At 38.6% G+C, this 26,750-nt stretch overlaps 2 protein-coding genes across 3 annotated transcripts in view; one reads left to right on the plus strand and one right to left on the minus strand.

Moving 5' to 3' along the window:
- Nucleotides 1-21,709, plus strand: part of LOC145786681 (diacylglycerol lipase-alpha-like) — a 28,909-nt gene extending 7,200 nt beyond the window's left edge. The window contains exons 6-25 of one of the 2 annotated variants that reach the window (XM_082598393.1): nucleotides 369-516; nucleotides 908-995; nucleotides 1,712-1,846; nucleotides 4,620-4,646; nucleotides 5,554-5,628; nucleotides 6,191-6,315; nucleotides 7,883-8,036; nucleotides 8,820-8,981; nucleotides 9,861-9,978; nucleotides 11,679-11,784; nucleotides 12,686-12,896; nucleotides 13,337-13,482; nucleotides 13,933-14,059; nucleotides 14,871-14,984; nucleotides 15,889-15,977; nucleotides 16,214-16,275; nucleotides 16,758-16,846; nucleotides 17,166-17,325; nucleotides 17,631-17,959; nucleotides 18,494-21,709. In XM_082598393.1, the coding sequence (XP_082454519.1) occupies nucleotides 369-516; nucleotides 908-995; nucleotides 1,712-1,846; nucleotides 4,620-4,646; nucleotides 5,554-5,628; nucleotides 6,191-6,315; nucleotides 7,883-8,036; nucleotides 8,820-8,981; nucleotides 9,861-9,978; nucleotides 11,679-11,784; nucleotides 12,686-12,896; nucleotides 13,337-13,482; nucleotides 13,933-14,059; nucleotides 14,871-14,984; nucleotides 15,889-15,977; nucleotides 16,214-16,275; nucleotides 16,758-16,846; nucleotides 17,166-17,325; nucleotides 17,631-17,959; nucleotides 18,494-18,592 (2,564 nt within the window). In that variant the 3' untranslated portion in view covers nucleotides 18,593-21,709. The remainder of the gene's footprint in view (nucleotides 1-368; nucleotides 517-907; nucleotides 996-1,711; nucleotides 1,847-4,619; nucleotides 4,647-5,553; nucleotides 5,629-6,190; nucleotides 6,316-7,882; nucleotides 8,037-8,819; nucleotides 8,982-9,860; nucleotides 9,979-11,678; nucleotides 11,785-12,685; nucleotides 12,897-13,336; nucleotides 13,483-13,932; nucleotides 14,060-14,870; nucleotides 14,985-15,888; nucleotides 15,978-16,213; nucleotides 16,276-16,757; nucleotides 16,847-17,165; nucleotides 17,326-17,630; nucleotides 17,960-18,493) is intronic. The other variant, XM_082598394.1, reaches the window with a different exon arrangement.
- Nucleotides 21,710-22,435: 726 nt separating this feature from the next.
- On the minus strand, nucleotides 22,436-25,916 carry LOC145786593 (ras-like GTP-binding protein RHO). Its single transcript, XM_082598277.1, has 3 exons — nucleotides 25,661-25,916; nucleotides 24,442-24,650; nucleotides 22,436-23,746 (listed from the first exon to the last, which is right to left on the minus strand). The coding sequence occupies exons 1-3, from the start codon at nucleotides 25,817-25,819 to the stop codon at nucleotides 23,527-23,529; spliced, it is 588 nt and encodes a 195-aa protein (XP_082454403.1). The 5' UTR covers nucleotides 25,820-25,916; the 3' UTR covers nucleotides 22,436-23,526.
- Between the last annotated feature and the right edge of the window lie 834 nt (nucleotides 25,917-26,750).

Consider the following 26,750-nt stretch of genomic DNA (forward strand, 5'->3'; position numbering starts at 1 on the left):
AGTTGATATTTTCTTACTCGTGAGTCGTGACTTGTTTTTGGAGTTGACAATTGGTTACAAGGACGTTGATGTTGGCTCTGATACGTCGTCACTCGTCAGATATCATCATCACTACAACATGAGACTGTTTCTTGGAATCGATATTGCAATGACACTGATGCTTAATGGCGTACATCATAACCTGTGCAAACTAACCTGAGGATATTTTGACAGTTGACGGACTTATTTCATTTTGCACTGGTAGCTAGTTACTGTCATGATGGTGTAGTTTAAATTTATAATTTTGATCAGAATCACTTTTAACTTGAAGATCTATGAATTTTCCTTTATCGCTCGAGTCTAACAAACCTTTTTAACTTTGTCCGCAGCAATTGTGGCTATCAACTTCACTTTGTTACTTATTGTGATGCTGGTAGCGTGTTGCGCTTACGATACGACCGGTTATTCGTTCTATAAGATGAAGAAAGCCTCTGAACGTCCGTCCCTCGTGTCAACCACCCACATGGATGCGCTCAGGTAAGTAGAAAGTTTCCGCCGCCAACTTATTATGTCGTCAAAAACTTGTCATGCGTAACCGGTGGCTTTCATGCAGTAACTGGATTTTTCAGGACGCAACGTGCCATTGTACGTTGTGGCATATCGCTTTGTTGCTTGCCAAATGCATGAAACAAGAAATATTTTATTAGCTTTAAACCTGAACTTGATTGATTGTGCACTCAATCTTGATACTTATGTAGGTCATGAATGATGGTGGAAGCTGTGCTCAGCAGAACTGTTTGAATTTTCGTTTGGTATAGGTTTTTTGGTTCACACAGTGCTTACTGTTTGATACACATAATCCTGATTTTAAAAACCTTAAATATTGCGCAGTGGCACAATTCCATAATTTTGCAAATCTCTTTTCCAGAAGTGAATTTGAAGTAACGCTGCAACAATCATGGCATGCTAGCCTTAGAAGGTGCTGCTGCTGCATGAGAGACTCACAAAATACTCAGGTTTGTTGATTACTCTGCCAACAAAAGTTGCATTTTCACATCAATTTAGCGTCTAAAAGATGGTTTTAAATGATGCAAAATTTAAGGCTGTTTGAGAGATTTTTAAAACAGTTTATTTCGAATCAAATTCCTTTGTGCTGTGTATAAAAAAACTGTTTAATGAAGATTTGTGTTTTAAATGAAAACTTTGTACACGAAAATATCCGAAAGTAGAAAGTGTCGTTTCAAAATGTGTCACTTTGTGTCGTGTTCTTTTACAGACGTACTAACTGTCAGCCATTTAAATGCTTAAAGCTAATTTCCGAAACGAATTTCGTTTGAATGCAAAGTTCTTTTGTTTCGTTTCGATTTTTTTTTAAAGGGTTCCATTTTGTTTCATGTCGAATAACGAAAATTCGTTTCCTACAACCTCAAGTAAAGTCAACTTTTACGTCAATGGCATAAAAGCAATAAAATTACCAAGTGACTGTTTAACTTAAGCCACTTTGCTTTTGAATGTGTAGCTTTCGCCGCTTTCAAAAGCTGTATATTGTAACAAACTCATCATTGTCGTTTTATCCAGCAAAATATCTCTGTGTGTAAACGAAATGCAATGTGTTGTGCTGTAGGTCGGCAGGAGGAAACATGAACCAGCTGCTCTGTTATCGTGTTTGCAATTGTATTCACATCTTCCTGTGAAGTTGTGCATTTAACAATGTGCAATTTGCATTGACCAGGTGGCATTAGATGAAGTGTCTCATCTTCTCCGAGACTTCTTTCGAGATCTTGACGTGATCCCCTCCGACCTGTTAGCCGGGTTGATATTATTGCGTCACAAACAACAATGCTCGGAGTCCAACAAGGTTTTATCTGTAGGTTTGGATTTTGTGAATTTTTACGAGTGTTTGCTCACAAAGCTTATTTTCTTCTGGCATTATATTTCGGTATGGCTTTGCTTGTTTGAAAATGGTTATTTTGATAAGCCTTGTACTAACATTGGTGACGTTTTTTTTCATAAGGCTTCATACGAAGTTTATTTTGGAATGCCAGCTTGTTCTACTTTGCATGTGGTGATATTAAGACAGTTTCTAAGCTGTTTAGATAACGCCTGGCTCCGAATTTTACCTGTGTTGTTAATGAAAGTTTGCAGTCCTTGTGCCGTTCTATTGTTTATTTTACGAATTTGTCGCTGTTTAAATAGCGTATGTCGTGAAAGTGGATTAGATTACTCTATGGACAAAAGTTGCAACCTCTTAAAATGCTACCAACTCATTAGCAGTGCGGTTTAACAGTGAAGGTAGGCCACTCGCAAAAAATACAAAGCAGAGAATATGCTCATGGGTGAAGCACGCTGATGACGAATAATTATGAAAAGGACGGATTGTACATGGGAATAAATTAAAATAATAAAACAGGTCAAGCATCACAAAAAGCAAAAACACTATTGCGGTGCATGTTGTATGACAGAGAAGTGACTTGAGCGCTTGGAGTATAAACTTCCATCACACTCTCAAGGCCTTATATGTAGTAGATGAATGAATTATACAAGCAAACCTGACCGCAAAAACTGATATAAGACTTTTGTTGGTCATGGTTGAAAGCAAATTGTCATTCAGATATTGTGCGTTTGACCACATTCGCTTTGTGCTGTTTTGACTTTAAATTTGTGTGAAAGCGAAAGACTGCGTCAACCGTGTCCACTTACACAAATTATAGGCCTTTGCTAGAACGCACCATTAAAAACATTATTTCTGTTTACGACTGATGCTTTAAGAAAGACATTTCGATTTTTGTAAAGGGGTAATTGTTTTGGACGCTGAGGAGCTTGTCTTATTGTTTTGAATTAGGTAATGAAACGATTTAAGTTTTGATTTTGCTGGACTTTAATACTTGAGTGGTGGCCTTCTTGTATCTTTTATAAAACATTTTGGTCAGTTGTATCTCTTTGTACACCCCTCCCAATGTAGTTGGTTTTTAAACGTGGCTGTTTGGCTACCCATGCAAGTTTGTTTCGCCTTTTTACCCAAGAACGCGACATATAACTTTGACCATAAACTTCAAGTTGAATAAACAAGAGCTGGTCGTTCGGGAGGTATTTAGGGGTCTGCTACTATTCGGCGAGTTCGATTCGGAGACAGCCTTTTTCGGAGAGTTCCCTATTTGGAGATTTTTTGAAAATCAAAATTATAAAAAAATAAAAATAAAATCCAAAATTCGTTTGCTCACAGACAGCGACGCAGGATACATGTCAATTTTATGTGAGCAAACATTTTAATTTAATAGCTCAAAAATAAATTTAATTCGCTTTTCATTTTTCGCTAAATTTCAATTCAATTAATGTTTCTATGTCCGAATGCAAAAGAAACGATATTGTGGAATAAAATACAAAATTCTCTAAATAAACACAAGGCGTTGTTGGATTTTCAAAAAATCTCCGAATAGGGAACTCTCCGAATCATACTCGCCGAATCGGACTCGCCGAAACGGGCCATTCCGGTATTTAGCGATGCCGACAGATAATGATTGCCACGACAGTAGGTCGCTTCAAATACTGAAATGCACAAATTGCACATGTTTGTTGTGCTAGCCAGTGCCCAACCTTGAGTTCGTAGCCTGGTAGAACGTTTCTTTCAGCCAAAGGTACTTACGAAATAAGCTCAGCAGCAAAGGTCTCAATTGAATTGTACAGCAGCCAGCAAACTCTAATATTTTGAAACCTAATTTCTAAATGAAGTGATTTTTTATACTACTGTATTAAATATTGATTCATCATTTTTTACTAGCAGTGCCATCTCAATGCATGGCTTACTTACTATTTAGATAATATGAAACCAAGGAACTTTCAGAAATAATTAATTAAACTACCATTCAACGTTATATAGGATCTGATAATGAAATTTTCTACGGTTTGAGAAAAAGTTTTCTCTGCCTATAAAACGTTGAATGGTAGTTTAATTAATTACATACTATTTGATTGAGAATTAAAACTTTATGTTATGTTCAACAACAATCCTTAATCCTTGTGCAATAGATTGAGTTTCGCTTTTAGCAGCATGATCGTTGTTTATTTTACAAATGACTAACGACTTGTTTTAGTCTGATGCTGCTAGTTCGCTGTGGTAATAGCGGAGGATTGCACTAGATTTCGGAACATAGTTCCCTAGCCATGTGCTATGACGAACAGTTCACAACATCATAGCACACCAGTAACACAAATTTGGTCCTTATTCCATTGCAACTAATTTTTCAAAATTGTCAAAGGCTGTAAACAAGAAGAGTTGTTTGCACAATATACTGACAATTTCTAACATGTTCATGAAATGCTCATCTTACGATAGACGCATTAAATGAGGTTGTTAATACATCTGCATGTTGTTGAAAGTTCACTTGACATTGCCAGGTTATTGCATATATTATGTAGTCACTCAACTTACATAAAATCAACTGATACATTGCAAAACAAATTGAAAACTTGTCGAATTGCATGACAGTTGTAGAGCCTTTGTAGGTCTGGTTTAATTTGTTTAACCCAGACAGCAAAATCCATCATTTTTACATTGATTCAACGTCTGCAGACGTTGCATCAATGTAAAAGTGATAGATTTTGTTGTCTGGGAATTAAACCATTTACTTGATCTTTCACAGGACTGCTGGTGCAAGCAAATCATGCAAGTAACTGCTTTGTTTTCCCTTGTCTTTGACTTTTTAAACTTCATTGCTTGTCGTTGTTATGTCAGTTGGCAAAATGTGTCTTTTTTCCACAGCTTCAACGTCTGCTTTGGTTGAATTATTGCAAAAAAGACATATTTTGCTGGATGAACACAGTAGGTGTTACTTTTGTGCTTGAAGTAATTTATTACGCACGAATAACCATCAAGGTAATTATTTGAAATTCATCGCATGTTGAATCAAGAATGATTTCATTGACTACGTTTTCGTGCATATTTTCTATTCAGCCACTTACAAAGATGTGGTCTTCTCAAACACTTGATTGTGAAGGTTGTCTGGGTGATAAGTAAATAAAGGAAATATAGATTACCCAGCTGGGTTATGATTAGCTCAAGTGTTCATGTTGGTTGTTTTATGATTTTGCCTACACGAGGATAAATTACCAAGTTTTACAGTTCACTTTAAAGTTTCATGACCTCGCTTATTGCATGGAATGTATAATATTGGCATGTCACTATTGCATGATAATTTAAGTATTGCACTATTTTATGACACACTGAACTTAGGAATAAGATCTCTTATGCGACTCAGTTATTACGGATTGATGACATCTCTGTGGTGTTATAGCGACGTGACGTCATGACATCATGACGTCACAATCTCACTGCAATGGTTTGACTTGAACGCCTAGTTGCATGCGTTTAAATACTTGGTGGTTCGTTTTGAGTATTCACCACAAAAGCATGGCGCAAACTACACACGTCACAAAGTTGTTGAAACGATCAGTTACAATGAAAGCAGCTCATGACAGTGGGAGGCGGTCAACTCTGCTTGCCTTGTGTGCTTCTTTTCGCTATTTTGCCGTCATAATAGAGTTAAATATATACTAAGTATAATATCTCTTTTGCAGGATAATGAAGTGGAAGAGTTTTTATGCGGTAGACCTATCTCCAATCACACAGCGTATTATGATCCAAACTCTGTTGTGAGTTGCGTATATAAACAGCGCTTTCAATTAATCTTTCATAGTATGTCTTAAAATTGTGATTTAAGTCACTAAAATTGTATGATGTCATATTTTCAATGTAAAGTGCGAATTTCATGAAACACGTGATGTAATACATCAAAGTTATTGAATATTTTTTTTTTTTATGACATCATGCAAACTGAGTTGCCATAACAAGAATTACTTCCATGATTGAGGCGACAGTTGCTCTGTCATTTTGTGATGCAACAATGCTAATTAAACATCATCAATAGATAACGTGCCATCTTTAACCCAGACAGCAAAATCCGTCATTTTTACATTGATTTAACGTCTGCAGACGTTTAAATTGGTCTATAAAAATGACGGGTTTGTTGTTTGGGATATTGACATGGCGTTCAGTTAAAGAAGAAGAAGATGACATGACAAGCTATCAGAATTACTTTTCATGTAAATCCATAATACTGTTTTGAGCACACAGCAGAGCTATAAAGTAGCTCCGTAATATATAACCTGATCTTTTTTTCTGGTTGTTGCAACTGAAACGTTTGCTTCCGCGCAGAACAACAAGCAACGCTACGAAAACTTAATCTATTTTTGCAATTATGCCATCGCCTCATACGGCCCACTTTTCTATCTCGTCTATAATCCGGGAACAGGAATTTGCAAGCTCCTGAGTCAATGCTTGTAAGTGATTAAAGTTATTCCTTCATTTTTTACCTTGACGCTTTAAATTTTATGTAAATGTAAGCCACAAATCCCTAGTTACTTGAAAGGTCTGTGGTGTTCGCTTTGTATGTTACTTTGTTTAAAATTGTAGCTATGGTTTTGCAAAAACGGTGGAGTTTTGGTGAAGAACTCTTTGAAAAGAGTCGTGCTGTGTTGTCAACGTGGTGTTTCTGGCAGCCGTGTAGCGCTGCTTGAATCTCTACTTGCCTTATCTGTCTGCATCTCAGCACATCTCTATGATTTGCAATAAATAATTGATAACAATCCACACAAGGTACCTTACAAAGCCGGCCCTCTTAGATCATCTTTGTAATCTTTATTTTCACACGGTTTTATGCAGTTCGGCTTCCTGGCATGATTGGATTAATAATTAATGGATTCCTTTCATATTTTCTGATTCCTGCGCAAGCATATTCGCACATGAACTTTGTGTAAATCCACTTTCGTTAAATCCAATCATTATGCGTGGTTACATGTCTTGGGAGTTCTTGTGTAAATAGCATCAGTACAGTAGGAGGAAACTCGGAATGGCTCGTTTCGGCTAGTCCAATTCGGCTAGTCCGATTCGGCTGGTCCGATTCGGCTAGTTCCCTATTCGGGTACAGTCTTGCTCGGCTAGTTCCCTATTCGGAAAATTTTTGAAAATCTAACCTTAATCCTTCTGTAATCCAACAAAATCCTTAAGTAAATCCAACGAACCAGCCGAAAAAGACTGCAGCCGAATCGGACTAGCCGAATCGGACCAGCCGAATCGGACTAGCCGAATAGTAGCAGACCCGAGGAAACCACCCTCAAAATCAACGAGTTTTTTTAATTCAGATTATTTTTCCACTCGTGTGGCTGTCTCTGTGTGTACATGCTTTTTCTAAAGCCTGGTTTTTGTGCTATCTAATGAGCTTGGCCAACAATTTGGTATATGTTTTTTAGTGATTGCAAAGAATCGCGTCCTTTTTCTTGACCAATTTATCTTTAAATTCCAGCGTATTAGTGAATCTTGTGCAATGTTTTTGGCATGTGTGTGCACGGACTCGGCAACTTCAACTTAGTTATCGAAGGTAGTTTCTTGCAGACAGTTCCCAGACAGCAAAATCCGTCAGACGTCGAATCAATGTAAAAATAACGGATTTTGCTGTCTGGTATGTATGTGAAAGCATCATGCGCAAAAGATGTGGATGTCTTTTTAAACTATCATCAATTGACAAAGCAGTGACATAGCCAAGTAGGCTTTCAATCACTCGGTCGAGGTACGACATCAGGCAACAGTAGGTGTTAAAAACATCGTTTTGCCTCAACCCAAAGTGCAATAGTTTGGGTGGGCGTAATTGGTGAAGACACAGTGCCCGAGAGATAGCAACTGGCAACCCTATTTCTATGAGTTCCTCTGGAAATAACGTTGCCAGTTGGTTTTGAGGTTCTGAGTTTTGAACCCTGAGCTAAATGAATGTACTTGTGCTGTACATCTCCAAAGTCGACGAATCATAGCGAGATCCGAACATATCGTTGTTAATCCATGCTGCCATTGCAGGCACTGTGGCAGGGGTGATGACCGGAGAAGGTTTTCAGGGACCGTGATTGAAAATGACAGCTGCTGCTGTAAGTGTCAGACATCCTCCGTGCTGAGGTCACTGAAAGGCAACGTCAACGACTCTGACATGGTGTTTGCGTCATGGGATAATGACGTAAGTGATCTTGCATTGACGCAAATTCATGTTTTGTCGCGAAACGTGTTGTGGATGGTTTAAAGTTTAAATTTAACACGTATATAATTGCATTTTTAATATGACCTGCACCACATATAACGTACCTGCAGTAAATGATGTATTGCTAATTGTGGCCATTTGCATTTGACGAGTGATTTTTTTTGTTCATATTCACTTGTTCTGTTTAAATCGAAGGCAATCATCAAATAGCTTGTCTTATGATGTAATGTTTATAGTGATTGTGTAATAATGTGGGCTGAGTATTGAAATTTTCGCGACCGATTTATGATTTCACTTCAGTTGACAACACTATCTTGGCAATCCTGTTTATTGTCATGCTTGAAAGCCCACCAATTATGGATTGCATACGTTTTCTTCCAATTTTTAACGATCGTTAGTTAGTACAAGTTAGTGAAGAAAAGATTAGAGGCTGGTGAGATGTGGTTTCTCAGAAGAATGTTGAAGATCAGTTGGACAGAAAAGAAAAGTAGCGACAAATTTCAGGAATTGGCAAACACAACAATCAAAACTACCGATTTTATAAGGATGCCAAATGACAGAGAGGTTTGGAAGACCATGATCGCCAACATCTGAATCAGATCAAGCACATAATCATCATCAATTAGTAGTAAACTGGAAAAAAAATCAAACGCTTATGTATATCCCTTTTTTAATGTTGCCGCCATGAAACACATAATTAATTTTAAAAAACGCAGTCGTTGCTTTTACCTATTGCTCATAAACATCTGTATTTTTTGGTAGTTATACAAACAGCCGTTCTTCGTGTGTGTTGACCACGACAAGAAAGCTATTGTTGTCACCGTGCGAGGAACGTTGAGCGAACTGGACGCCTTGACCGACATGGTCGCCACACCGGTTTGTATGTCCTGTGATGGCGTTGACGGGTCGTGGAAATGTCACAAGGTGAGCCCTGATGTCTTTCTCATTTCTTGATAGGGTTTTATTGGAAGCTATTTCCAAGGGCAAGCCATAGCGATCTATAAAGGCCACAACGGGACAACCTTGCTTCCGTATATGCATCTAGGATTATTAGGTGCGGACGTGTTCCAACGAATGCAAATATTATGTCAAACGTCATTGATTGAAAGTTGTGATCGACGGTAAAGCGGCGTCTGCAACCGTTGAATCTATGTGGAAACGTTTGGGTTTCACGTTCATATGAGCGAAAGCTCTTGCACTGGTGCACTGTTCAATACTAGCAAGCCTTTATAATCTCATTAATTATGCGCTTTCTGTTGGGATGTATTTTATTGATTTTTTTTTTCATTTTTTAAACCAACGGTGGTGAGAGAATGAATGGAATTATTTTAGAGCTCTTTTCGCCATTGGTTTTGCCGATTCATCTGCGATTTTAACTTGGAAACTTTCTATCCTATAGTGTAGTTTAAACACGGCAAACTACAGCCGTGAGCTAAATAAGGCACGTTGAGTTTTATTTAACCGGCACTCCAGAGGTTTGTGTAAACCTATTCAGTTTTCACGTTGGTTCTTGTATGCGGATAACTCCACAACGACAAGCTAATGAAATCTACACACATTCAGTCTGTCCTTTCGGGTTTGGTGTATTGTTTTGTCACAGCGAAGCATTGTTGAATATTTGTTTGTGAATTTCCAAGCATGCCATGATACGATCTGTACAACGAGTCTGAAAAAGTTGTAGTTACTTGCTATTGCAGATTCGATGTTAAATGCGAATGCTGTAGTCACATTGTCACTCGGTAGCTAAACTATTACGACGGAACTTAACAATGTGGATTAACAAAGGCCCTTGTCTTCCACCAGGGGATCATGAAAGCGGCAATGCACTTGAAAGAGAAGCTCGTCGACGAAATGATTCTTTCGCAAGCATTCGGGCATGACCTGTCACGTGGTACAAAAGACTACCACCTTGTGCTCGTGGGTGAGGCAAAGTTAATACGATTCATAATTCATATGCTGGACTTGTTTTCAGCGGCGGCTGGTTGGTTTGGTTTTTGATTCTTTATCCTCGTACTGACAAAGCCTTGATAGGTTATTCCCAGTAGTTTCGCATACTTGTGGACTGTAGAGGCTTTTGACGCAGGGCCGGTTACCGAGATTGACAAAGTTTTCAATTATTTGAATGTTGTAGCGGGAAATTTATTTCATCTATTAGTTGCTGCTGAATGGAGAAAAGTCCTTAACGTGCGTTGCTCGAGCGTATATCACGAGATTCGAACTTGCGCTGCTTGATCTTGAACCAGCGCCGCTTGATCTGAGCTAATCACCAAGATACTGCTAAAACATTACTAATTGTAGCTTGTTGATATGCGACTGTCATAACACATACAGCAATGTGCATATCTAGCAGTTTGAGAGTGGGTGCTTGATTTGAAGACCATAGAAAAGCCGCCCCCCTTTTGCAGCCCCCCCCCCCCCCCCCCTTTGCTGTGATGCTATTATTGCGCAACAAAGTTTTTTTCTTTTAATTGTGATCTTTTCAGCAGTTATGTACTGTACATTGTGTTTCAATTTATAGTACATTTATTTGCAGCAACTTGTAAATCTCTATCATATCTCACTTAGCATTTATTTTTGCAAATCTAGCCAAATTTCGTCCTTTTCACTTTGTTTCAACGTCTGCAGATTTTGTCTGTAGTTACTTGGCGCCTCGAAATATTCATAGCCAGGCTTGCAACAACTATAAGTACAGTGGTGTTTGAATGTCAGTTTTGCGGTGTCTTGCATCAATTTGCATCGTTATGATGTCGCTTTCCATCAACGCAAAGCGAGTGGGAAGTAGACTGACATGGATGCCTTGTGGTGGAGATTAGAGGAAGGATGACTCACAATGATGTCTCAACTTCGCCAGACGCTTAACGAATGTTAACAATGACCACTTTTATGCGCTTAGTTTACACAACGATATCTCTGCAGACGTTGAAACAATGCATTAAACGGTCGATTTGTTGTCTTTGATTATCGATCTTAAGTAGCCTATCTATATAGTGGGGTGCACGGTCGATTGGTCGACAGACATTTGGTCGACAGGACAATTGGTCGACAGACATTTGGTCGACAGGACGTTAGGTCGACAGAACGATTCATTTTAGGGTTAGGGTTAGAGTTAGGTTAACTAACCCTAGTTAACTAACCCTAACCCTAAAATGAATCGTTCTGTCGACCTAACGTCCTGTCGACCAACTGTCTTGTCGACCAATTGTCTGTCGACCAATTGTCCTGTCGACCAACTGACCGGGTACCATATAGTGGCACCCCCACGTTGTCCTACGATTTTTATTAAGTGGAAGTAGACGATGTTGCGTCAAGGAATGTGACCGATGGTTGTACTGTTGCGCTACTGCAACAACATTTGCAAACATAAGAATTTATTTACTGTCAGTAAGAAATGTCATCTTTATCTTGATATGTCTCATAATTTACAAGAAACGCTAAACTTTTCTAGGATATTGCATTATTATCCAAACCCCCTTATACTTTTTAACGAATTGTGTTTAAAACACAAAGTGACAACCGTTTCAATTTTATTGGCCTCTGCAATCTTGTTTAACATAAAAAGTTGATTAAATCATGTCAAGCGTTTAAATTTCACATTTTCCTACGATTGCCCTATGATTTCAGGCCACTCCCTTGGGGCTGGGGTTGCTTCTATACTCGCCATCGTGCTCCGACCTCTCTACCCTGACCTTGTGTGCTATGCGTACTCACCACCAGGTGGCTTGTTGAGGTGGGTGCTCGCTGATGGCACGCTTGCTTCATGTGTACAACTCTGTGACTGTGTGTTGCCATGATCTGGAGACGTTGGTTCAAATCCCTTCCTTGGCACACATGCACACAGTTCTAGCATTTTCAACGAAGATTGAGTAAACCTGCGATATTGTTAAAGCCAAAATTGAAGTACTTCAAACAGTTCAACTTGTTTCTGATAGGACGCCCCGTCTCAGCCGGGAATCAGTCTTTTGTACATCGGTTCAGCTTTTGCAGACGTTGAATCCATGTAAAAAAAACTGATTTGTCAGCAATATTAGTGTTTTATTTGAGCGCCCGTGTTAAACCGGTCTGGCATATATGTTCCAAGCTTGGGTGCACATAAAAGACAGCACATCTATAGTGTTTCTTTACTTTTCCCGGCTGGCAGTAAATTGATATATACATTGGCCTCGTAAACTTGCACCGTATTGACGTAATTACTTTGTTCATTCTTTCCACTCAATTATTATCTACATTCCTTTAACCTCACGTTGCGTTAAATCAACGATAGTTATGTGAGATGTTGGAAGGACGGGGTCGGCTTCAATGTAATCGAAGTTATATTATCAACTGTTTTGCTGAAGATTCTTCAACGACTTTACCAATTTATTGAAACTGTGTCTTATACGGATTTACGATATTGCTTTTATTTTTCTCGTGGAAATAGAATACAATGTTGGTGGATATGACGCTTCGTTAAATTTGTTTACAACAATTGCCAATGTGTTAGCTACATTACAGAGAAACAACATGGTGAAACAACTTCTATGTTCGGTTTAGCTCTGGTTATTTAAGTTTTACGTTTTACCTGCGGAAACTGACGGGTCTTGTATTTGAAACGTTTGCTAAACATTAGTTTAATAGCTTGCTTTGTTTAGCCTATCTGCCATGGAAGGTTCGAAGAATTACATCAACACTGCTGTCTATGGGAAGGATATGATCATCAGGATGGGATTGCCTCAGCTGGGGAGGATGAGGAATGATATTGTTGATCTTCTGAAGAGGACCCACTTACCAAAGTATCGGATCATTTTCGGGAACTTGTTCAAAGCAACGGAGGACCGCCATTGTCTGTTCAGTGATGACCCAGTAAGTGGCCCTTGATGATTAGTTATTATGTTCAACATAGTTTGTGTTTTTCACGTTGATTTAACGCCTACAGACGGTCTTCACATTTTTAAAATCATACCTAGAATCACTGTGTTAAATCTCGGATAAAGTAAATTAAATTAGCTAGGTTCGGTGACTTGTAAAATACATTGACAGTTTTCGCTACTGTAAAACGACTTCTGTGCTGTCTTATTTCAAATGGACCCTCAAACACTAAAAGTATTTAAAAAAAGTACTTACTATGTTTGATCGTTCGGTTGCATCCTAAATGAAGGGTGGGTCTGTCTAGCTTTTCATCCTCAATAACATCGAGAAACCAGAACAAAGATTGAGAGATATCAGCGTTTATTTCATTATTTATACTTAAAATATCGTAAGACATCTTGCTTGACTGCACATTCAAGTTGTCTTGATCGCAGCATGGTGGACGTGACGTAGAACAATCCCTGATCAATGACTTCGGAAGATGCGAGGACATGGTTGAGCATGAAGCCTTGTATCCTCCCGGGAGGATCCTTCATATTATTCACAAGAAGCCAAAGAGCAAAGGTGTCATCTTTGCGAAGTAAGTTCCCAGACATCAAATCGACCGTTTTTCACAACGTTTGCCGACGTTGAATCTACGTGAAAAACGGTTAATTTGCTGTCTGGGTAGCGATATCTCATCTAGCAAATACGTCGTCATGTTGATGGTATCACAAAGCCCGGTGACGTCATTGAATGATCTTCACTGGATTTGATGTGAAGTTCGTTGCCAAGTGATTGAAGCAACTTTCGAATCAAAGTGTTTTTTTTTAAATCACGTTCGAAGGTTTTAACTGGTATGATTTGTCATGCTTGATCTGAAAAGTTGAATTGTAATCAGGTGGCCTAACATTGAAACCGAAATCTAACGTTTTCTGTGTGTAGAATTTGCTTGAATAAGCGTTTGTTTTCCTTTCTGGTACGCCGAAATTTCTAATGCACCTTGTATTGGCTTAGTATTTAAAGCACATTTTTGTCTGGTTGTTTGCAGATTGTCGGAGAGGACTTCGTACTTCGCGGTTGAAGCTGACAACCAGAGCGATTTCAAGGAGATCTTGGTATCGCACAATATGGTGAAGCACCACTGGCCCCAGGAGCTGCAGAAAGCCATGAAAAAGGTGCAGCACATAAGAGATTATCCTGACAAATAGAAGCCATTATGATCTGATGAGAAACAGCATTGCAATCTGTTCTCTTGCTTTAGTGTGTAAACTCTGTCTCTCGAAGTAGCCATGATCGCTTACATTCGACTTGCACTGAACAAAAGTTCAGCCATCAGCAAGAAATAGAGCGTTTCAATGCAAATAAGAGATCAGCTGATTCATTGTGAGATCATAGAAATGTTGAAATGTGAAGAAATTTTTAATCGCACTTATGCAAACATTAACGGTATTTATTCCACAAACATTTTTTGAAGTTGAGGTCTTCGTTGAAACCCTGCGTGATAGCGAAGGTTTATAAGGCCGGTGCAAACTCAGGATTCGTACAATAACTAACGTTGGTACACCTAACCACGCCAATGGACTGTTGCAATGGGCAGCTTCAACAAATCAGCAAACGTCACTTCTCGGGTTGAATTGTAGAACACTACATCCAATAAACTGACTTTATGATGAACTATTATATTATCAAAACTGAGCAACTGCAAACAAAATAAAGGAAGACCAGCAGTCCAGCACAAACTTTCACTCGAAGGGTTCGATCTTTTACAGACCACAGCCCGGAAGAATTGCGACAGTTGGCTGAAAGTCGCCAATTATAGAGACTTATTGACGCTATTTTGTACTCAATTGGTGTACTCAAATTATTATTATTATTGGGCATTATGCAAGTATGGGTGTTTTTGTTGTTACCATTTTTATCGGTTCGCCACATCCAGTCCAAACCAAAGGTTCGTTTGTTGCCAATTGTAATCTATATGCTTCACAGGCCCTCCTCACACCACTGAGCTCAGAGATAGAAAAGAAATACTCCAACTCCGCCACCATCCCCAGCAGTGCTCGCCTGTCTCGGCAGGAGGATGATAAGGCAGACGTATCGACGGTAAGTTGATGAGCGGTCTCTACTAGCACAGTGCCAACATAAACACACCATCCATGCTTGGAAGTGTGATGTAATATACTCAGTATGTACGGTAGGCCTGCACAACTGAAAATGGTGCATGGGCGCAAAAAACATTTTTCAAGCCGCTAGCAAACGTTGCACCGTTTCTATAAAGCGACTATCGGATAACTGATATTATTCGGATGGGAATGAAATGAAACTAATTGTCCTAAAGGCAACCGCCAAAGGAGCGTACCACAATATCTCATTGTTAGATTTGAAAGTTAATCCGTGCTTATTTATCATCGAATTAATAAGCCAAACATTGTTACTACAGAATGCAAGTGTAAAATATATTTGAATCATCCTGCAGCCACATGTTGTGCATGCCTGATGTACGTTGCATAGCAGGGTGTGTGCTCGTATGAAGTAGTTTCTTCTCCGAGATGCTTAAATTTATCAGTTTAAATTTGCAGTAACATGAAATGTAACCGCAGTTTAAAACTGGGTTCAAACAGTAACTTAAATCCCATCATGTCCTTGAGTGCCATCTTTACACTGAAAAGGGCTTTTTGGAAGCTTCATTCTCACTTTGCTTACTTAAAGAGGCTTTGTACTACTGACGCAATTCTGGTCACGTAGATTGACAGAGTGAAGTTTTTGCTTGTTGCATGTTAACCCATCCTTTATACGTCTCCAAATAGCAATTTTAGTTCTTTATTACTTCGTTAAAATACGACACTAGGCTGCATAGTGCATATGCTGAGAAGTGATTTACAGTCGCTGATCTTTGTACTTCCGTTTTCTCGAAGTCTTGTGTTGATCACGTGAGTTATTGAGCAGAGTGGAGATAACGCTGAACCTTTAAACTTTCTGCTGTTTGTTTCTCTTGTGCCACCTACAGGAGGAACAGCCTGCTCTGCAACCCGACGCCGTTCATCTACCACGACGTCATAATCGCGACGCCCAACAAGAAGTTAATCTCAGTATTAGGTATCTACGTATCTTAACGATATTGTATGTTGTTTCTTTCAACATCTAAGCATGTTGTGTAAATGTGAAGCTTATATACTTCAATATGAGATTGCAGCATGTTTGCATGATTTACAAGCCGACCTTGCACAGTGTAGGATAGCCATCTTTTGAAATCGCTACTGAGTGTGAGGGATACATTGTGTCCGCGCTTATTACCTCGCAGTGACATGATGACGACAAACTTTCAATTGCAGGCAGGATGACCAGCAAGATGTACCACCAGTTTTTATTGAACCTCGTTCTGAACCAAGCTTAGGTAAGCAGTGCGTGGATTGGTGTACAAACCATCCGGCTCGTTACTGGTTGTAAACACCATCTCAGCCACCAACATTTTAGTTCTATTTGCGAAACAGAATTTGAATACGCTGCATCGATATAAAAAGCACCAATTTTGCGAGCTACGATAAGTATTGGTTCTTATCAATCTATATTTGCAACCACGCAACTTCCAGGTCGAAAGTGATTTTCTGTCTGAAATTTTTGAGACATTTTTCAATTAAAAGCACTAAAGAAAATTATTGTCTTGTTGAATAAATGTGTTACAATTGTAATTCTCTCTTGTCGGAGTTAAACCGTTATGTTGATATCACTTCGTGTACGGTAAAGATCAGCCCACAGTTTTTAGACCACCTCAAAATCGACAAATATGCTAACACACAACTTCTCACATCACGAGTGTCAAACCACTTTTGTCTGGTGGTACTTTACTATTGATGTACAGAAGTGTTTGTGTTGCAGTTCCGAGCGGAAGTTCCTCTCTTCCGCTACAATCGACAAATATCGTTGAAATTGTGGACACCATCGTTGAAGTAAACGAATCCAATCCGGTGAGTTGGTCATGTGTCTTTGTCGTGTCCAAGTGTCTTCTTGGTAATTGAAAACAAAGAAACTAATTGTTGTGTCAATTTTTGAAGTTTGTTCATTAAAATTACCTCTACGAAAGACACAGACGCGTGCTCTTGAGCGGTGTCGAACCAACGTCCTTTCGAACGTTGTGCAAACTCTAACTGCTCGGCAATGCATATGACACTGCTGAGCAGTCATATGGACTGAACAGCCAGCCAGTTGTGGAAGTTTTGTAAGACCAAATTTTATGTAGTAGATCTGTAGTTTCTTCTCAAAACGTAAACTAACATTGCTTTTTAGCTTCTTAATAGAAACGAAAACAACAATAAAAGCGAGCCTGCTTGCTTGGAAACAAAAGATGACCATGAAGCAAGAGATCCTAAAGAAAGATTCCACGACGAACGCCCCCGCCCCACCACCACCCGTCCAGCCGAGGAGGACATCAGACACAAGCATATCGGTACATATTGGGTCTTCACGTGGTTCACATGGTTTAAGTATAAGCTGGATTTGATGTAGGTTGTGGTTTATGTATAAATAAGTACCGTTTTTGTAAAGTTTATCTATGTCTTACATACAGTATGTACACTTGTACACTTCATGCATTGCATAGGTGTTTTGGCATAGACGGTTACGATCGGTGCTTGTTGATTGTTCTCGTGGTGATCACTTGAAGAAACTACTCAACGTTTACGCAGTTACAATGTTTGTTTAAGTTTCTTTCGTCATTAACTCGGTGTGATATGACGCAATGACGACTTGCAGATGATGAAGGCGTGGCCAATCCTTCGCCAAGCGCAGCCACGCCCACAAATGGAGACGACCAATCAAAATCTTCGGCCAACCAATTCGGTGATTACATTGACACAGCTCTTCAACCACCCTGCGACAACAGCACTGGTACCAACTTATTGTTGCCGGTACCACCATCTCTGTATTCCCGCTCCCAATCCGTTCCCACCAGGAACAGCATCGCCTCCTCCAGTGATTTCGACAAGGAGATGTTGCAGCGTGCACGGTTTGAACCCAACCTCATCCCGAAACCCCCTAGATCGAATTCTACTTCATCAAAAAGGCGTCCGACCAATCTACCGGTAAGATTTCTCTCAATCAAGAAGTCTCTATCATCTTGGATAGAGATGCCAGAAAACCCAAGAAAAAGCAATTGTTGAAAGTTTTCAAATTGTTTTCTCAATGTTATGTTTGAAAACTTTGTCATATCCAGGCTTACATCCTGTGATTGATGATTTAGAATTTAGATTAAGTGAACCTGTAGGCAAGAAAGCTGTTCGTTATGTCCATTTTTGGGCATACCTTTTAAATGTCCTTCCAAAGACACAGCCGCATGCTCTTGAGCGGTGTCAACCGAGCGCCCGTTCGGACCTAGGCTCCCACCATCCGACAGATTGTACATCATGTCCCTTTATGAGCTGGGGGGTGGTAAAAAGATAGATCCTCCGCCCCAGAGGCTCACACGACGAAAAGCTGCGACTTGTCTAATAAAGAAAAAAAATAAGGTTATCTGGTAGGCCCCCGGTTATCTGCATTTGGCATTCAGTGGGATTATTTGTTCCGTTCCATTGCTATGGTAATAACTTTCTGAAATGACAACAATTTTTTTCACCCAGGTGCGTAAACCCAGGGACCATGCTTCTGCCCCTCCCTCCAGAACGACCACGCCCACCACATCCCGGAAGCCCCCATCTTCTGTGGGAGACTCATCATGATCCTCCTTGACGACTCAGCATGATCCTCCTTGGCGACTCATCATGATCCTCGTTGGCGACTCATCATGATCCTCCTTGGCAACTCATCATGATCCTCGTTGGAGTTCAAAAACAACCAGCGTCCTGCTGGCAGGATGGTCACTTTGTTTCTGTGTTGTGATTGTTCTGTTTGAGTCACGCGGTATAGGCTTCTTTGTTGCACAATAAACCATCGTCTCATTGCCGTTGCATGTCGTCATCAATGACGTCACTCCAAGGTGCCCTTCACGACTTTGTTGTGCTAACTCATCCCATCTCCGTCATCTCCATTCACCACTGTCAATATAGACGTCATCACCGCCGCTGTAATTCACACTGGTTCAAACGAACTCTTCAGATTTTTGCTAACTAGAACACCGCTTGCTGTGTAATTGTTTCATCTCAACATATTTTAGTTGTGCAGATGCAATATCGCTACCCGTGACTCCGATCATATGTGAAAGTTTACTGTTTGCTAACCAATTTATTTCACCGCTTGTATTATTATCGAACAAAACGCTAGTTTCCAGGTCTTGCATTATTATTGTGCTTAAGCATCACTATTTTAAATTTTATCTGAAAATATTGAGAATTGTAGTTTCGCCTGCGTCATAGCAGTCTCTCGCTGCGTCTAAGTTCTGGTGCGAGTTACATATCAACGTAGATGATACGGACGTCATCTTTTGCCACGTTCAAGTCAACACCTTTATAACTGTTCAATGTTTATTGACGATGCATTATGTATTGTACACCAATAACAGCATGTTTGTCGACCAGTCATTTGTGCAAAATCATTAAAATATTTTTTTATGACAGCGACAACATTTTGTAACTCCTTCCTTCTGTATTAAACTGCATCGTTGCTTTCGTCTTAAGATTTTGTTTTCATCATTTTACGCTGACGCTGCTGTTGCCTTTGTATTTTGTCCATCGCATTAGTCTGAAAGTTTTAGGCTTGTTCCGTCTTTATGATATCATTGCATTGCACGACGTGATACTATATGTGTGATATGACGTCAGCGATGATTTTTATAATGTAAGGATGACGTCAACGACCTTTCCCAGACAGCAAAATTTGTCATTTTTGCATTGATTCAATGTAAAAGTGACGGATTTTAGTTGTTTGGGTCGGCACGATGTCAGCAAATTTACTTGTAAATTACTCTGTGCTTTTTCTTTTGTTACGCCTGTCACCCGTTAGTTCCACTTTCAATGTGATCATTAGTTCGAATCGTGCTGCTCCGCTTCTAGGACAGCCTCCTCCATTATTGTCATCTCAAAGTCCTCTAGGATGCAGTCCTCTTCATCCTCTATTGTTGTTGTCATCTCAAAAAGTCCTCTCGGATGCAGTCATCCTCATTATGTTTTTCCTTTTTTGATTTTTGTCAATTTAATTTCAGTGACGGCACTTAGCAATGACAACCCATGGTACCACACACTGCCCGCACCGAGTATCCTTGAAAGGTATTTTTAATTTGCAATATACGTGACAAAGGCACTTGCAATAATTTAGTTTACAAAGGCTATTTTGATCAACTTCATCTGTAGCCGCTCCACCTGTTCTGTTGGGTTTTATACAAAGCTTGACTATCGAAAAATGGCGTTGAAGTCTGAGTTGTAACTCAAACTGTTTATTTTTATGGTGTGGGAATTAGCTTAAAAAATGGGCTAGATTCGAATGTAAATTTTGTAGAAGTTTGGCCTGCTTGTCTTTGCATCATTTAGAAAATTTAGTGCAAGTATTTGTTATACAGTATTTTTCTTTTAAAGGCTTGATAAGGGCTATATGCATAGCCGAAAACGTTCCCTATTGTGTTTTTGTTGTTTTTATAATGTTGTGTTGTTGCTCAGTTATGTCTGTTTAATGGCCATGTTTTAAATACATTTTCTGTTTCGGGTTTTAGAGAGCTGGCAACTCGGGTACATTGGCCAGTCGACTTAATTCGTTTCTAAACAACCCTGTTGTCTACATTGCAATATCGGCACTGTTCAAGTATCGTAGCATTTCATTTCTTACCCCTATATGATCTTTTTGTCAACTAATATAACCCATTATGATGGTTCTGACGATCATAGGCGTTATGCAACCCCCCCCCCCCCCCCCCCTGATAAACAGAAGATGAATAATAATTTTATGTAGTAATAAAATTAATTTGCGTTCTTCTGGTGACTATTTACTAGGTTACCTCGTGATGTTCAAGATGATAACTAGCTTTTGTATTTCCGACGTTTCGTCAGTCAGCACGACTGACTTTATCAAGGTGGCTAAAACAGGTTAACACAACCTGTTCAGCAACGATGGCACAACACAAAAACATACTGATAAAATGAATAGAGTAAAGCAGCAAGAATCAGAATTAAAACACGCCACAAGATACCTAAGATACAAGATACCTAAAGGCTACATTACTACTTAGGTATCTTGTGGCGTGTTTTAATTCTGATTCTTGCTGCTTTACTCTATTCATTTTATCAGTAATAGGTATCTTGTGGCGTGTTTTAATTCTGATTCTTGCTGCTTTACTCTATTCATTTTATCAGTATGTTTTTGTGTTGTGCCATCGTTGCTGAACAGGTTGTGTTAACCTGTTTTAGCCACCTTGATAAAGTCAGTCGTGCTGACTGACGAAACGTCGGAAATACAAAAGCTAGTTATCATCTTGAACATCACGAAGTAACCTAGTAAATAGTCACCAGAAGAACGCAAATTAATTTTATTACCAAATGCCTGGTGAACAGTCTCTCTCTGTTTTTAATTTTATGTAGTTTTAAATTTTTTTCATTTTTACCACAGACACTTGCTGTCGGCTGGCTTCTCGTTGCACAAGTTCGCAAATTATTTTGCTACTTTTTGAGTGGAAACATAAGCCTGACATTTGCTTGTAATATCGTGTTGTTTGTTTTTTTGGCCGGAAAATTAATTATGTGAATGTTGGAGTATATGGTAATTGACATCCATTTTCACTTGTGAAAGTATATCAAACCCAGCATATCAATAACAAGCTTACTTTTTGCAAAGCTTGTTGCATGGATTGGACCATGACATGGTATAAATATTGTGGCGTTGACCTAAACAATAAACATGCTCCGGCTAATGCTGTTGCTGCTTTGCTTGATTTGAAGTTCAGGACAGATAACGAGCGGGAAATTCCAGTCTTGATGTAGTAATCAAATGCTGTTCAAACAATTATTCTTGTGCTTACAAAGCAAAAGACAGGTAGATTTGGCGCAGCTAAGTAGCTGGCTAAAGGCTACATTACTACTCCAAATCTATTTCCTTCATGTTGAGTGCTATTACAAACGTAGGCTAATTTGTCAGTTTGCCTTATTCGTCACATTTTTGTCGGTTCCGGTACAACTCCTATAGCTTTGACTTCTTAGCAGAACCCCTCAGTTCGCCTAATTCAAGCTGACAAATTAGGTGAATTTTACGTCAATTTTTTTTTAGTGGTGACACGAGTATCGAACCCCGTCCACCACCTCAAGGAGGCGAAGGTTGGAAGAACGAGTTCTAGTTTTATTTTTTATATCTGACCATCAAAGCGGAAACTGTAACTTGCTATTCGTGCATCACGTGGCAAGAGCCCAGAAAAAAGGAAGCGCGATAATTTAAGCATGCTGGAGACTAAATACTAGGATTTGGCATTGTCGCACCTTTTCGAAACGTTTTTGTATCATAATCAACTGATTGTTACAAATTGTGGAACCGAAATAAACGAATACCCAAAACAATAGATAGTTGTGTGGATGCTAAAATCAAGAGTGTAATTTATAATTTTCAGGCAAGTTTGTAAGGCAAAAAAAAATTGTGAACCACAGTAGCCTAACTTGTGAATATATGTCCAGATTCAGAAATTATATAACTGCAACTTTTTCATGAAAATTTTGTTATAATTTTTTTTTTTTTTTTATTACAAAAAATATCCCGCAATGAATAAAATACAAAACAACAAAATAAAAAATCAGCTTAATTTATTGGCGGAAGTTTAATATACCGTAGCCTATGCGGCTTTCGCGGTTAGGTAGCCTACACATAAACAAGAGTTCATAATCGCGACAGAATAGATTTTTAAAGCTTAGCAGAAACTCGTTTGGGCAAGAAAATGCTTCTGCATACCTTATTGTTCCAACAATAAAATCTTCAATTGTCAGCAGATCTAGAATTTTTTATGGGAACACAGCAGCTTGCTGCAGAGAAAGCATAGCCTACTGACTTGGGGATAGCCTACAGAAGTCGTGCTATTCCAAAAAAGTATGTATCTGCAAACAAATGGCACATTTTGTCAATTTGAGGGGAACACATAAAACAAGTTATTCTTTCCCTAAATCCACACCTAGCAAATGGCAATGTGGATATTTCCCATGCTGCAGAAGATAGTCTATTTCTTTACACTTCAACAGGATATAAAGTTTTGTAAATTGCTGCAAGAGCATTGCCAAATGATAGTCTTGTACAACAAGCAAGGAAGGTACAAACACACAAGAAGATTGAGCATTACAATAACATGATACACATGCTCAAAAATAAATTAAACAGTCTGACGTTTTTGGCTCAACTTTAGCCTTCATCAGAAATTAAAAAAAAATATTGTAACAAATGTAATAAAATTGTACTTCTTCAACGTAACCAGCAAACTGAGGAAATAACGACAAATAGTCCACGTGGAGATCGAATACAAGCACGGAAAGAAAAACAGTTATAAACAGAGAGACAGACGAATACAAAAATAAATTAGATGAGGGCATTTGCAACAACTCAATAGTTTTAGTCCTCACATTACCAAGGCGACGCTTGTCAAAGTTCAATAAATATTGCCGGGCTGTATTGGACGGCAGCGGTACCCGTTCGTCTGCTGTCGAATGCTAAACTTCGCAAACAGCAAAAGTTTTGTCTTCTGAAATGGACGCTAAATAGCTCATAGAAAAACACACTTTCGCTTTCCGTTTTTATCTTTCTTCTTCATCAGCGCACTTCGGGTTGCGAGTTCAAAGACTTCTCTGACACCTTCATTCATGATGGCTGAACATTCAACATAGTGGGTTGCTCCAATTGTATCGGCAACTTTTCGTCCTTGTTCATAACTCACTGGTTCCTGTTTTCTTTTGGAAAGTTCCTTCCGAAGAGCTTCATCATTTCTGGACCAAAATAACCCAAATAATTAAAAAGATATCGAAAGCGTATGTAACGAGGAGAGTCAGAGAACATAATTGAGTAGCCTAGTTTAGATACGTGCTTCTGATTTGTGAATTGTAAACGTATTGTCTCACTAAAAAGCGATGATATGCTATGCTGTTGTGAATCGCAACCACCTCAGAGGCCGAGTGGTTTCGCCTTCGACTCTGGTGCTGGTAGATCTGAGATCGATTCTAAGTCCGGTCAAACCGAAGACTTTAAAAACGCTATCGATTGTGTTATTCTTATTGCGTTAAGCAAGAAAGAAGTCAGAAAATAATGTAATGAAATCGTAAACCTGATATGAAATTAAAAATGAGACCTGTCGCTAAAAGATCTTTGCTATTGTAGAGCGACAATAAATCAACTATAACATTATTATTACCATTATAAAATTGCAACTTTGTCATCAGAAAAATAGCGTTATTCAAATGAAAGCGAATTCTCTATTTTATTACTAAGCTTTTGAGCCGATAAATTAAACACCAGTAGCAGCAGCAGCTTAAACCCTTTTAACTTCTTTATCTTACTACAATACTGCTAACATAATTGAGAATGAAACCAGGAAAAAGTGAAATATTAAACAATCCAGACAGCAAAATTTGTCATTTTTTTGGATTTCGGATTTTGCTGTCTGGAAAAGGTGCTTACAACTTACCTTAAGTCTTTCTTGTTTGCAACCAACACCACGGGAACCTTGGGACAGAAATGTCTTATTTCAGGCATCCATTTGTCTGTGATGTTTTCTAATGAATCTGGTGAATCCACCGAGAAACACATTAACACGACGTCTGTATCCGGATACGACAGAGGACGAAGTCTATCAAAGTCGTCTTGTCCTGCTGTGTCCCATAATGCGAGTTGAACCTGTGTTAAAGTGTCAGTTTAACAAAAAGCAACAATAAAATACTGTGAATAATTAATTAGTTGTTTCACTAGTCTGTTTTGTACCATCTTTGTTCAACAGTTCAACAAATAATTACATTTGAGTTGACTCGTTTTTTAAATGTTATTTTAAAAACGATAAAAATACACCTACAAAAAAGATAAGCCAACCTTCAAACAGCGGTCAATTAAGTTTGACAAATAACTTTATTTTGCTAAACAGTTAATTTTCCAAGAAATAAAAAAGTCTGGATATATTATCAATCAATCAATCACTGGTTTATTTTTTTCTCAAATTATCACGACAAATACATTGGTACATTACATAAAAGTGAGAGAGGAAGGAAGCGAAAGACCTTATGAGGTCACCAAGTCAGCTTCCACCCCGGCGGCAGTACCGTATTTTACAAAAAAATACTACCAATGAAAATTATACTGAAAACACTTAGAGAAAATAATGAAACGTTGAATAAGGTTACAATCGCAATGTGGGGGTTAGTAAATGCAAGCCAAAACATGAGAAGATTGTATATGAACATAACATAAAAAAACAAAACAAAAACAGAGAAATCAAACAAAACACAAATTAGATCCCAAAAGTTGTCAGACATGTCCGATCAATTTCACTGAAAAATACACAACAGAGTTGCATTTAGCAAGAGTAACAACCGACCAAGTGCTTTTGATATTGCTTTTTGAATGAAAAGGGAGACAAACATTTAATTTCTGAAGGAACCTTACCCCATGCTTGGGGTCCCAAGTACTGTAGCATTTTTTGCCCGGAGTTATTATTAGTTCTGGGTAAGAAATATTGGGATTTTATCTTGTGGCGAGTATTATGTTGATGGATATTATTTAAATCATTAAAATCGTAGCATTCTATAGCACATTTTTACTAAATAATTAGCTTAAAAAACAACACGCAACAATTTTTGTGTTTGTAAATTTGTTTACTATTAGCTTAAGTATTTTTAGAACACTATAAAATTTACCTCTTTCCCATCGACTTCCATATCTGTGACGTAAGTTTCAAATACTGTAGGAATGTATCTCTTTGGAAATTCATCCTTGACGAGGACAATGAGTAGACAGGTTTTTCCACAAACACCGTCTCCCACCACAACTAGTTTCTTGCGGATTGCCGAATCCATTTCTAATCACAAAAAATTATGCAAAACACGTTCTTAAACTTTATGTGGACAATACAAGCGTATTATTGTACCGTTGAAAGTTTTATTGGTCTGGATTGTGCTATTCCAACAACAGTAATGAGGACAACACTCAAAACGTAACTTTATATACGCGAAGCGGCTGTTACTATTTATAGCAGCCAAGTGAGCTCACTATTTTGTGACGTCACAGCGGGTCACTGAAGAGAAAAGTTGTCGATGACAAACAGAGTCGATAGCAAGTTGTTTGTTAGAACTCGTTGAATGCTTTGTTTGTAAACACAGATTCAACGACAACAAGATAACATTCTAAACTCAATCATATTTCTTTCAATGTTTATGATATTTCCCTACTATGTTGAAACCAAAAGTATATTTCACGCCTTGTTTTATTTGTTGAATAAAACGCAAGCAATTTTAAACTAAACGCATCTTCTCTGTTTAATTTACAATTTGATAGGCTACCATCTTTTTCCCACAAACTCGAAAACTTTAAATTTGACAATTTGTGATTAGAAGACTATTTGCAAAAGCCACACAGGAAGTAAAACAACTTTATTTGCCACAAAACAGAAAAAATGGCTAAAATCTAGCAAAAAAAAATCTCACTTTAATTGTATTTGATTTTTTTTGTTTTTGAAATCGAAATAGGTTAGCAAGGTAAATAACAACTATGAAAACATAAAAACGAAAACACAACACATCCAACAAATACGAAGCAGCTTCTTCAAGCCCTCGAGCCCCTTGGAAAGTTCTGGACCCCTAAAATTATCCCTGACCCAGGCTCAAAAGTACCTTCTGGATGTCGTTGTTAACGTCGCTGCGTGCAACGGGTTTGCAGGAAAAAACAGTTTTTCTGTTACATGAACTGAGCCAATTTTATTTGAAAACCGAAGTGTGTTGCTACCAATCA

This window comes from Aplidium turbinatum, chromosome 17 (genome assembly GCF_918807975.1).
Source record: "Aplidium turbinatum chromosome 17, kaAplTurb1.1, whole genome shotgun sequence".
NCBI classification, from domain to species: Eukaryota; Metazoa; Chordata; class Ascidiacea; order Aplousobranchia; family Polyclinidae; genus Aplidium; species Aplidium turbinatum.

Bases quoted from the DNA above. Each gene is read 5' to 3' on its own strand.
- LOC145786593 (XM_082598277.1), bottom strand. From the start codon at position 25,819: ATGGATTCGGCAATCCGCAAGAAACTAGTTGTGGTGGGAGACGGTGTT. The intron at 24,651-25,660 runs GTAAATTTTATA...ACTTTAACACAG, and splicing joins TGGAAGTCGATGGGAAAGAG to GTTCAACTCGCATTATGGGA. The intron at 23,747-24,441 runs GTAAGTTGTAAG...ATTTTGGTCCAG, and splicing joins GCAAACAAGAAAGACTTAAG to AAATGATGAAGCTCTTCGGA.